Source organism: Lotus japonicus, chromosome 6 (assembly GCF_012489685.1).
Source record: "Lotus japonicus ecotype B-129 chromosome 6, LjGifu_v1.2".
In the NCBI taxonomy this organism is placed as follows: domain Eukaryota; kingdom Viridiplantae; phylum Streptophyta; class Magnoliopsida; order Fabales; family Fabaceae; genus Lotus; species Lotus japonicus.
This window is the reverse complement of record NC_080046.1, coordinates 59,465,655-59,476,844: the sequence shown is the minus strand read 5'-3', so window position 1 is coordinate 59,476,844 and position 11,190 is coordinate 59,465,655. Positions and strand designations below refer to the sequence as shown.

The window sequence follows — 11,190 nt, the reverse complement described above, 5'->3', positions numbered from 1 at the left end:
ACAAAAAATGCTATAATCATGTTAGTTTTGAAACAAATTAATAATATTTGGTTTTAAAGTTCAAACAACACAAAATATACCTAACTTTTTTAGAGTTTAATTTCCATGCACTATACACTATACAGTGTGACATCAATCATATTATGTCACATAAAACCCTGTCACCTTTTTATTTTAATTTAAATAAAAAAAATAGTTTGATGTAACATAAATTAATTAGATGTATATGTAAATAGAATTTACAAAGTTACATATCTCTGAACAATAGCTCAAGTGGTAAGAGCTGAATGATATATGAGTTGAGATATGAAAGGTCCAAGAATCAATCTCTAACGGGTTCAATTTAACTTTTCGATGTAACTAGATACATCTATCTTCTTCTAACTTTTTACTTGGTTTAAAAAATTGTATATACAAAGTATCATTAATACATACTTGTGGTGAAATAAAAGTTAAATTAGTACTAACAAATTATACTAATATATGACATTAAATTCATGAGAAATAGTAGAAGAGGAAAAAGAATAAGAATAGAGACAAAGGTGGAAGGTGCTTGCATAGTTTGGTTTGAACTTCCTAGTTTGAAAAAGAAACATTCTTGAAAGCAAAGGGTAGGTTGTTGAAGTTCCTTCAATTCATTGCTGTCTCCGGTGAACCCTTCCATCTAAACCAGCTCTTCCGCCGTCCACGGTGGCCGCCGACTTGCTCCGGCAACCTAGGTTAACTCGTGAACCTTCCGTTCATCTCAGCTAACTACAACACGCTCTGCTTCTTCTTCATCATCATCATCATCCCTTTCTTTTTTTTTGCTGGTAAGTTTCATAATTTCAAAGAAAAAATTATATTTTTATAAAAATTTCTGAAAAAAGCATTGATTTTTGCGTGTTTCTTTCATTAATTGAGGATGTTGAGTGGTGGAGGGGGCTTGAATATTCAAAATTTTGTGTATTTATTGAAGTTCAAAAAGTGAAATCACGTGATTGATGTCTATGGTGATTTAATGTTTCACTGGCTTAGTTCATTGCAGTCCACAAAAACCACACTCTATTTGGAAAGTTTTGCCTTTTGGTGGTTAGAGAGGTAAATTACAAATTTTTCTTTCTTTTTATGTGTTTTTGAAGGTTATTTGTTAGGGAGTCAGCATAAAAATCTTGTTTTGGGGGTTTTTGATTGAAGGGTAGTTGCTGCACTGGGTACTGAGATTTTAAGGGTTTTATACTTTTAAGATTTTAGGGTTTTCTTTGTTAGAATTTAAGGCTATTGAATAAGTTCTTGAGGGCCCTTGTTGGTTGTGAGAATTATGATCTGTTTGCATAAAGGGAGGGAAGAAGATAGAAGCTTATAAGGGCTATTTACATTTTACAGTCATTGAAATTTTCCAATCAATGATCAATCATGCATAAATTCTGTTTTGCTGAGTATATATTGTAGATTCTAAATAGTACCTGAACGTTGCATTTTTGGGTTAAATTGCGTGGCTCCTACTTTATGTTGAATCACTTGATCTATATGCAGTTTCTTACAGTCCAAATACAGTTTGATATGATGTAAATAGAAAGTCAGAAATGGTGAAGCACAATTTATTCTGCCCATTGGATATAGGCATTTTGTGCATTTAGTAACTCCTATGCCTGCTTGCTATGTGTTGCTTCACTTTACCATGTAATAATTTCTTAAGCAGAAGCTTACCCCAGTGATTTCTGTTGCCCTACACTTTCAACTTTTGTCAAAATTGTCCATATTCTTCACCTGCATATAATTGGAAGACATGTTCAGTATCTTCTTAAGTGCCCTTGTTTTTTCCCTTTTGGTTACTAGCTGACATTGCTGTCGTAATATAATGTGAATGTTAATTGGCTGCAATTGTGCCGTGTGATTGTTCTTGTTCCATTTATCTATGTAGAATCAAATTTACAAATTTTTGAATCATACCCTAAGCTTCATGCTTATGTTCTACTTTTGCTTCATTTTGTAGCCCTCTGGCATCTCAATGATGATGCCAGAATCATCAAAGGAGATGGAAAAACATGCAACCCCGGGTCATCATGGGAGAGGGAGGGGGAGTAGTGAATATGTTAGACTCGTCATATCTGATGAACCGAGGGCTGTTGAAACTGAGATGATACAGCCTCGAGAAGAATCAAGAATAAATTCTTTCAGGTGGTGGATGAAAGTCCTTTTATGGTGCCTTGCCTCTGTTGTACTTGGTCTTGTTCTGCTGAAATGGGGAGTGCCATTTGTTTTTGAAAAGGTACTTCCTCTTACTTTACAATTGTTCTGGCTCAATAGTTGCTTTTCTTGATGTGTCTTCACTGGGGATGTGGGCTTTGCAATTGATGTTGATAAAATTATGGCATTCTCGTGTCGCTTTCAGGCTCATAATTTCTTAAACTGAAATGTCTTCTGTGACAATGATATATGAAGTTTGGTATTTTTCCTAGGCTTCAGTTTATGTATTTGGTCATTATTGCAGAATAGTTCAAAGAGTGAAGAAATTCAAGAAAGAGAAAAAATTTCATGAACAGAAACTGCTCCCATTAATCTGAATGATAGCTTTACAATGTTATATATAGTGTGCCTGAGGTTAGCTCAGCAACAACCAGCTCTAGTTGACTCTTTAACAACTCTAACTAACTCTAACAGCAGCTTAAGTGCTTTGTCTAGATGGGATCCAATGTACGCATGTGTAGCTTATGCATATCCTCTGTCAAAGAGCTACTAGTTCTGTACTCCCTGTCTCACTCCCATTTTCATAAACTATATGGCATCAATGCAAAGTTTTCTGTGCTTTTATCCAAAGTGATGCAGAATTTTTGATGGGTAATTGAATTGATACATGGTCTCATACTGTCAACGCTGATATGATATGACATAATTTAGATTATGGGAAATACTTGGATTTTGGAACGATAGCACCATTGTTATTTAGCTTGGTTGCTAATTAGTTTACTGTTCAATGGATGAAATTCAATTGAATAATAAGGACTATTATCTGCAAGTCGGTGCCCCTCTTTTCTCTTGTTTGCCGGACTGAATAGTCCTTACGAGTATTATATCATTAAATGCTATATGCGAACGGACTTGAAGATACTGTTAAACAGATATTTTTGCCATTGCCTATGAGCATTGAAAAAACTTAGATTCGATATTATAATACTCGTGTAATGGCTTGCATTATTCTGCATGAATGCTCGCATTGATTCATAATTTGAAGCTTGATCTTTCAAAGAAATTGTTGTAGATTCTTTACCCGACCATGGAATGGGAAGCGACTGCCTTTGGTCGTCCAGCTCTTGCCCTTGTACTAGTTGCTTCTCTGGCTTTATTCCCAGTAATATTATTCCCTTCTGGCCCTTCTATGTGGTTGGCTGGGATGATTTTTGGTTATGGCCTTGGCTTTGTTATCATAATGGTTGGAACAACCATTGGGATGGTCCTTCCTTACTTAATTGGACTATTATTCCGTGACCGTATTCATGTAAGTCATTTTGTTCTAATTTGTCCTCCAAAATTTTAGGGTTTTTAGTTTTTGCTCTCTGTTTATGATATTCATTTCTATCTTTTCAGCAATGGTTAAAGAAATGGCCCCAGAATGCTGAAATGATTAGGCTTGCTGGGGAAGGGAGCTGGTTCCATCAATTTCAAATGGTTGCCTTGTTTAGAATTTCACCTTTTCCATATACTATATTCAACTATGCTATAGTAGTGACAAATATGAGGTTTTGGCCCTACTTATGTGGATCCATAGCAGGGATGGTTCCAGAAGCTTTCCTCTACATCTACAGGTTCGTTCTTTTTTATTTGCGCTTTACACTATGTTTGGGCGGGTGGTCGGGGTAGAGCTAGAAGAATTTTCTCAAGGGGGCCAAGTAAATCAAACTACATATTTTTTTTCTTCTAATTTAGCGTTTTCTTAAAAAATAAGGGAAGCATTGGCAGCATGGTAAAAAGTTGTTGTCATGTGACTGAGATCACGGGTTCAAGACTTGATAATAGCCTCTTATGTGAAAATCAAGATAAGGCTGCATACAATAGTCCAAATGGTCAGACCCTTTTCCGGATACCGCGCATGCAAGAGTTGTGCACCGGGCTGCACTTTAGTGTTTACTTAAAAAATAAAAACTCAAAAAAATGGGGGGCAGATGGAGACCCTAAACTTCTGCTCCTGGATAATGGGTTGGGAAGGGAGAGTTAATTTTTCATTTTGAGTAAACATTTTCCCCATTTAAGAGTTTTCTTAGGACTGAACCTAAAACTTGTTTTCTTTATTGATCTTTATCAGTAGATATTTATCTTTCTTCTTTTTCTAATTCACTAATGGATGTTAATTTCGTGCAGTGGTCGATTAATAAGGACCTTGGCGGATGCACAGTATGGGAAGCACCACTTGACCACAGTGGAAATCGTGTACAACATTATTTCTTTCATCATTGCTGTTGTGACCATTGTTGGCTTCACAGTTTATGCAAAAAGGACCCTGAATGAACTCAAAATGGCTGAGGCCAATGAAGAAGCTGCCTCTGTTTCTGGGAATGCTAGTCTTGAGATAGAAAAGGCTTCCCATTGAAATGAACCTTAGCTAATGTAGCATGAGTGTATATTTTTATGTATCTAAAATTTGGTTTAGGACTACTTTCTCATATTCCACTGGGCCCTTTACTAATTTTACTAGAATGAGCATCTGGGATAGAAAGGCAATAGCTGTTACTCCTTTTCTCTGCCACCCTGTGCATATCCCCCAAAGTTATTCAATTTCAATATAACTAAATCAGCAATCATGATAATCGGTAGGTAATAATGATGAGTTGTTCAAGTTCTTCTAAAGCGAATTTTAGAAAGAAAAAAAAAGGAGCTTGGAGTGTCTGTTCACTCAAACAAATTTATATACTACAAAACGCGTCTCGTTATTTCTAACTTAAACAAATGTTTTAGATTTGAGTTATTGTGAATACAATTGTGTTAAATACTTATTATGAAGAGTTTTGTCGTCCATAGTGGTCTTACCTAATTAGAACATTTGGCTTAAACAAATAAAAGACGATATGTTTGGATTTTGCAAATTGATAAACAATTGGATCTATACTAGATATAAGTTGATGTGATGCGTGGAATATTTTGTTAAAATATTTAAATTTAATTTTACGGGGAAATTTATTTAAAATTTGATATATTTTTATATTCAATAAAAATATATTTAAGTATGTTTCATAATCTTTCATCTAAGTTATTAATAAAAACTTTTTTTTACATATATGTGCCATTGGTTTAAATTTAGTAATTTACTATGCAAATAAATATCTGCATAAAATGTAACAGAAAATATGATATTAATTTATTTAGCGTAATTATTTAATTTAAATATTAAATTTTGATGTTAAGTATATCCTAAAAAATAAATTAAATTTATATTAAAAGTAATAGTCATAATTAGAATACAAATTGTAAAAGGTTTTGAATTTGATTTTAAACATAAAGGTTAAACCTAAAAATTTAAAAAGAATTTGAAATTAAATAGTAGAATCTCACTCACAAAGATAGAGTGTGAAACTCAGACGCCAATGAGAGAACAGTGACCATTTTGAATAAAGTGTAATTAAAATAGTAGAGACCATTATAACCTTATTGTCTAAGAAATGTACTCTAATTTTATAATAGAATGTTGTTTATCACTCTTATGTACTCAAGTGACAGATTTGGATAATCTCTTCTTAGAATATCATGCATCTCTCTTTAGGCAAACCTAGGCATAAGAATAAATTATGTTCCATAATCCAGGAAACAACAAACCTTAAGCAAAGTAGCCAAATCCAATGGTCCAATTAAAGGTACAATCAAATAATCTAACCAACAAAGAGTAATTTACAAACAACTAAAAATAATTTCAGAATCAAATCAAATGTGTTCTTAAAATGTTCATCTCAAAAACTCTTCTTTATGGGGATAATGATGCAATAAACCTTCAACACCATGTTAGTATTGTATGGACACTCTTTCCTCTCCAATAAGTGAAGTGAATCCCAATGGACTAGTGAATATTTATCAAAGAATAACTACTGAGTATTGAATGCATTAGATCTTTTCCAAAGGAGTTGGAAGAATCCGGGGAAGCTCAATTGTATATGTTGTTGCATCTCCCTCAATCATTATTGCTTGTTCATCAAACTGAGGATGCTGGGTTGATTCTTTAGTCATTCTGTCAGCCCTTATCAAGGGAGATGACTCCACCTTAACATCAACCTTGTCAATCTTGCTCCTGCTACCCATCTGCTCCCATTGAGGGAGATTAAACCAAAGAAGACAAGCATGTGAGAGTTTTGATCAAAGCTTGTATTGTGCTTTCAAACAAGTTTTTGTGATTCAAATTTAGAATGCATGTCCTTAGATTATCCAACCTGAGTCACAAGAGTGTACAGAGGGAAGGTGGTGTAGCTGCAAAGCACTTGAACTATTACACTGCATAACATTACCACCAAGCAGAGAGATAATAATTAAGAATATAGCATATGCCTCTCAGCAGTCAGCAGCAATATAACTTGGGCAAAAGTGTGTCATGATTTTCAATCTTTAAAGAATATATTACCCCATTATGAGTCTTGGAATGATGTAGGCTAGTTTCTCCATAATGCATGAATCAAATCCATATGTGCTCTGCATAGATAGAAAAAATATTTTTTCAAATGCTTGAAGTTGAACTTCTTAAAATTGCGGTTAAGCCTCAACCCCAAAAGTGGCACAAGGGTGAGGGTTGCTCTACCATTTATAAGGACTTATTTAGCAATATCTCTAGACAATGTAGGACCTTAACACACCTCTCAGTCTCTCACGCCCATGGTTGCACATTTGGAGCGTGAATTTTGCAGAACTGGAAATCTGCGGGTATCTCATTTATGGGTGGCCCAATAAACAGAGACCTAGGAAGATTTATTGGGACATCCACATATGTCTAGACATGCAAACTTCACTAGGCATGAGAAGGGATGTTAAGGTCTCGCATTAATTAGAGATAAAACCAAAATAGTCCTTATAAAGGGGAGTAATCCTCGCCCCTAAACTAGCTTTTCGAATAGAGTTAGGCCTAGCCTGAATTTTAAGAGACCTATATATTGATTCTTTTCTAAGAGTAAAAGATGCATATGGAACTGATATTTGTTTTGTTTTGGAAAGGAAGTTTATAGTGTAAAAACTCACCCAAATCCAGAAGAAAAAAGCAATCTCGAAAGAGTTTTGAAACAAAGTGAAGTGAAGTAAGTCAAGGACAATGACTGGGCGACCAAACCAAAAGTATTCATCTGATAGCTTCACTTGTTTAGTGGGATCTTCTTCCCTTTCTACTGAATCCTGCCCTAAACGAGTGATTATGTGCTTTAACTTTGCCCCCAGGAGAAGTAGAATCTGTTTCATCAGCAAGCTGAATATATAAGTCTGACTAATATTTCATTTGACAATAGTAATGTTAACAAAATATGCATTTGGTAACTTACTATCAATGGTAAAAAGGCTAGCCAGAAATAAGTGTGCCAGCCTGCATAGTGCATAGGAAACTCATAAGTAGACAGATTCAAAATAATCATTGTTTATTAGAAAATTACTACACAGGATCTTGGTGTTACCTTCAAGATTCAACAGCAAAAACAACACAACAAAGAGCCACAGGTACCAGCTACAGTAGGTACAATATAACAGTTAAGAATGATTAGCTTAGAAGTCAACTTTTCTTGCAATAGACTAAAATAGATATACATGTTTGAACTCTCACCTTATTCCTACAACTTTTCTGAAGTCAATTTCAAGTGTCTGAATCATATACTTATGAAAATCAAAATCAAGTTTGTCTGGGAAGTGTTCCTGGAAAAAGGTTACAATATGAGGAATATAGTGAACTTTATGTCCATATGATGAAATTAATTATTCTCAGAGAGATCAAACATATACAATATGACCCAATTTTAACCTTGACAAATCCGTCCCGCAGAGCAAGGTACTCATACTTTGCCACAGAGTCATCAAATTGCCTGAAGAATGATATCTGCCAATGCAAAAACCCACACCAAAGGTTAATTACATCATAAAAAACCAATCTTAATAGTACACCACCCTCTAATGAAGAAGTCTTTTTAAGTTGTAAGGTACTTTTGGAGAAGTTAGATGAGAAAGGTTTTTAAAAAAGAAGGTGCAGAAACTGATTTCAACTTATGCAGGAATGTATTATTTAGAAGACTCAGCAATATCATTTAACTTTTTTTCCTTAGTATTGAAAACTTAATCCAAACTGGCTCTAAATATGGCTTATGAAGAAAACCGATGTATATAAATGTAGGACTTACCAGCCAACTAACAACAGCTGATTTTCTCCAATATCCTTGAGCATGTTCATTGAAGAACTCATCTATCTCGTGTCTGAGTGTTGGACCTGCACATGAGAAAAGCTAGAACTTACAATGCAAGAGGACAAGTCGTTTCGTTTTTTCTTGTGCATAGATCATCTGGAATTTCAGACTCAAATTACCTCTTGAACTTGTAATCATCTTCCTAGCGTGATCCTCCCAAACTTTCCACTGGCGGATCTATACCAGGTAAAGATTAAACATCATTATGCTGCAAATCATGAATGAAGAACTTTTACCCGTAAACACTAAGAAAATATCAGTTTCACGAGGATCATATCACCAATTTATTACCCTTGCACTTCCAAGAATCATTGTGCTGACACAAAATACAACATGAACAACTGCCAATACAAAGATGAAAATGTGAAGATGGTGTAGTGCTTCCAGTGATAGCAGTGGAACCTTCCCCTGCATTGAAAAAAGAACTATAGTTATAAATACAAATGTTAGTAGAGTAATATTTCCTTCATGGTAGCAACCTTAATAAATCAAAATAAAATCAATGACTATTACCTGTTGCGTACAATGCCCCGAGCTGGTTCCTGTAGAAAAAAGGCGTCTTTTGTTGATTATATTGTCATAGTATATCTGATAATGCTCTGAACCTTCAGTAGACCCATGAGGCCTCTTGCATGGAAGCATTTGAGTTGCAAACTTAGGTTCCATGCAAATTTGGCTTATTATCCCTTGAAAGACCGTTATAAAAAGGGAAATGAACCCTAGAAGCATCAATTCTGGTGAAAGCATAAGGTACAGACTGATTAGACCAAAGATTGTAATGAAAGATTCAATAGGAATTGAGCAAAAGATTGAGTATTCCACTTCAAAATACCACTTTTATTTATATTCACTTTCTTTATTTATAAATCTTAATCCGGAGTCTTTGGATTTTCTATAACTTGTTTGGATAGTTTTATTCTTTTTAGGAACTACATCAGACTAATTTCGGCATCATTAAGTGATTTGTAGCAAGGAACAGGTGCAATATTATTGATTATCGCTTTAAGTTCGCATATAATATTCATTCAGGATCAAAATGTTAACATTTACAAATTACACGATGTGTCAACAGATTCATAGTGTGTGTGTGTGTGTGTAACTTTAGAATCAAATTAAACTCACATAAGAAACTACCTTCTTCCAATTTTGTTAAGGCTTCATATAATGCTGTCTGCTTTTTCTTCCTTAAGAACTGTAACATCCAACCCAACAAACATTCATCATGGACAAAATAAGCCATGAAAAAAAAATAATTATGTAACTACAGTTACAGTAACTCCCTTAAACAGAACAGTAAATTGTGCACACTATTAATCGGCACCAAGCTGCAGAAAGGTCTAAATTAAGCTCATCTATCATGTGTTAGGCTTTCGGCTCGTTGATATCTTTAATATGGATCAGTGATCCATATAGCTGACCTCACCTAGAAGGTGAAGGCTTTAGTTATGGTTACAGTTATTTTGTGTCATGCTCCAGCTTATTTGCTTCGACCTAAGACTAATACAGCATGCACATGATGTTTGGACCCAATGGAGAAATGCTATGAAACAGGCAAGTAGTTCTTTCACCCGCAGCAATCAATAGTGCTTACTTTTACGACACTTAAATGGAACAAACCAAAAAATAGGACAAGCTTCTAACGCACAAAAAGGAGCAATCTATCAGCTGAACTATTTTGCTACCTGTTAAAATATGCTTTTTTCATTTACTCAGACTTCTAATTGGCTTCTAGTGTATAAAAGGGTAAGTAATATTCTCATGTTCGGAAGAAAACAAGAAAACATGTTCTTATTAAGTTTTCCATCTACAATTAAACATATATCTGAAGTAACTATACAGATACTGTTGTCTAGCAGTTCTTATGCTTGCTGTCTTGGAATGGAACCACAGTGCTTATACTACTACTGCATATCCTTATATGAATATCTGAACAAAACATGTTTTAGCCAAAGATGTCTATTTTCTGGCCCCACCCTACCAGTAATAGAAGAAATGGCTTTAGGTTCTCAAAGGCTCCTAAACAAGCTTAAAAATAACATCACGTTGAGGTCCAAAAAATGTGAAGATATGTGCTAGATTACCTTTCCAAGCTCGTGAAGTGCACGCTCAACGCAAAAAGAGATGAAAACAATGATGAAGCAAACAACTGCAACAATCCATGTTGGCGTGTATTCCAGCGACTCGTTCAGTGCTTCCGCCATGTTCTGTTAGCATTAAAGTTTGGCAAGTTGGTGAGTTGATACCAACTCTCTGTTTCATATATGTTGATATTTTGGAAAGAAAGTGATGGGAGCTAAGGAAACTATATTCTGCACACTTTAAATATACCAGCAAGTAAGGAATGTTTTTTCTAGGCATCAAAGTAATACGCAGATAACTAAATGAAGCTGGCATAAAACGTGGAACCAGATTCAAAAGTGCAGAATTGACTGATAAAAAAAGATAACTTGTTTCACACCTATGTTGCAAAGTGTACCTTTTTCTTTCTTTCTTTCTCATGCTGAGATAAAAAAAACTTGTAAAGGAAACGACAACACTATTATCATCCCCAAAAACTAAGCGTTTGTTTGGTTTTATGTATGCATCAGCGTTGACAAAAACGGAAAAAATACACATCCCAACGCGTCGTTAACTTAGACATAGAACAACGTTAAATTCAACAGAAATCCAAACATATATTAAAACGCGACGCAAGGTGTTGTCATATGAGTGGCGTGTCCTTCTAGTGTTCAAATTTACATACACGTAAAACATGCTGACGTTATTTATGGCAGCTACAAGCAAAATAAAGAGGATGAATTGT

At 34.7% G+C, this 11,190-nt stretch overlaps 2 protein-coding genes across 6 annotated transcripts; one reads left to right on the top strand and one right to left on the bottom strand.

Moving 5' to 3' along the window:
* The first annotated feature begins 518 nt into the window (after nt 1-518).
* LOC130723878 (uncharacterized) lies at nt 519-4,698 on the top strand. 4 transcript variants are annotated; one of them, XM_057575021.1, is made up of 6 exons: nt 519-812; nt 1,028-1,080; nt 1,976-2,251; nt 3,242-3,478; nt 3,568-3,785; nt 4,339-4,698. In XM_057575021.1, exons 3-6 carry the CDS (start codon nt 1,991-1,993, stop codon nt 4,565-4,567), a joined length of 945 nt encoding a protein of 314 aa, XP_057431004.1. In that variant the 5' UTR covers nt 519-812; nt 1,028-1,080; nt 1,976-1,990; the 3' UTR covers nt 4,568-4,698. The 4 variants fall into 4 exon arrangements, with proteins under 4 accessions (XP_057431004.1, XP_057431002.1, XP_057431001.1 ...); XM_057575019.1 differs by having other exon boundaries at nt 1,018-1,080; XM_057575018.1 differs by lacking the exon at nt 1,028-1,080 and having other exon boundaries at nt 520-812.
* Nucleotides 4,699-5,767: 1,069 nt separating this feature from the next.
* On the bottom strand, nt 5,768-10,926 carry LOC130726225 (MLO-like protein 13). 2 transcript variants are annotated; one of them, XM_057577459.1, is made up of 14 exons: nt 10,469-10,916; nt 9,522-9,579; nt 8,901-9,121; nt 8,679-8,795; nt 8,507-8,564; nt 8,325-8,410; nt 7,952-8,026; nt 7,757-7,845; nt 7,611-7,660; nt 7,482-7,522; nt 7,189-7,392; nt 6,581-6,648; nt 6,393-6,453; nt 5,768-6,264 (listed from the first exon to the last, which is right to left on the bottom strand). In XM_057577459.1, the coding sequence occupies exons 1-14, from the start codon at nt 10,586-10,588 to the stop codon at nt 6,070-6,072; spliced, it is 1,443 nt and encodes a 480-aa protein (XP_057433442.1). In that variant the 5' UTR covers nt 10,589-10,916; the 3' UTR covers nt 5,768-6,069. The 2 variants fall into 2 exon arrangements, with proteins under 2 accessions (XP_057433442.1, XP_057433443.1); XM_057577460.1 differs by lacking the exons at nt 5,768-6,264; nt 6,393-6,453 and having other exon boundaries at nt 6,577-6,648; nt 10,469-10,926.
* Nucleotides 10,927-11,190: the final 264 nt, after the last annotated feature.

Bases quoted from the DNA above. Each gene is read 5' to 3' on its own strand.
- LOC130723878 (XM_057575021.1), top strand. From the start codon at position 1,991: ATGATGATGCCAGAATCATCAAAGGAGATGGAAAAACATGCAACCCCG. The intron at 2,252-3,241 runs GTACTTCCTCTT...AAATTGTTGTAG, and splicing joins TGCCATTTGTTTTTGAAAAG to ATTCTTTACCCGACCATGGA. The intron at 3,786-4,338 runs GTTCGTTCTTTT...AATTTCGTGCAG, and splicing joins GCTTTCCTCTACATCTACAG to TGGTCGATTAATAAGGACCT.
- LOC130726225 (XM_057577459.1), bottom strand. From the start codon at position 10,588: ATGGCGGAAGCACTGAACGAGTCGCTGGAATACACGCCAACATGGATT. The intron at 7,661-7,756 runs GTGAGAGTTCAA...TACCTACTGTAG, and splicing joins AGAAAAGTTGTAGGAATAAG to CTGGTACCTGTGGCTCTTTG. The intron at 6,454-6,580 runs GTAATATATTCT...AATGTTATGCAG, and splicing joins ATTCCAAGACTCATAATGGG to TGTAATAGTTCAAGTGCTTT.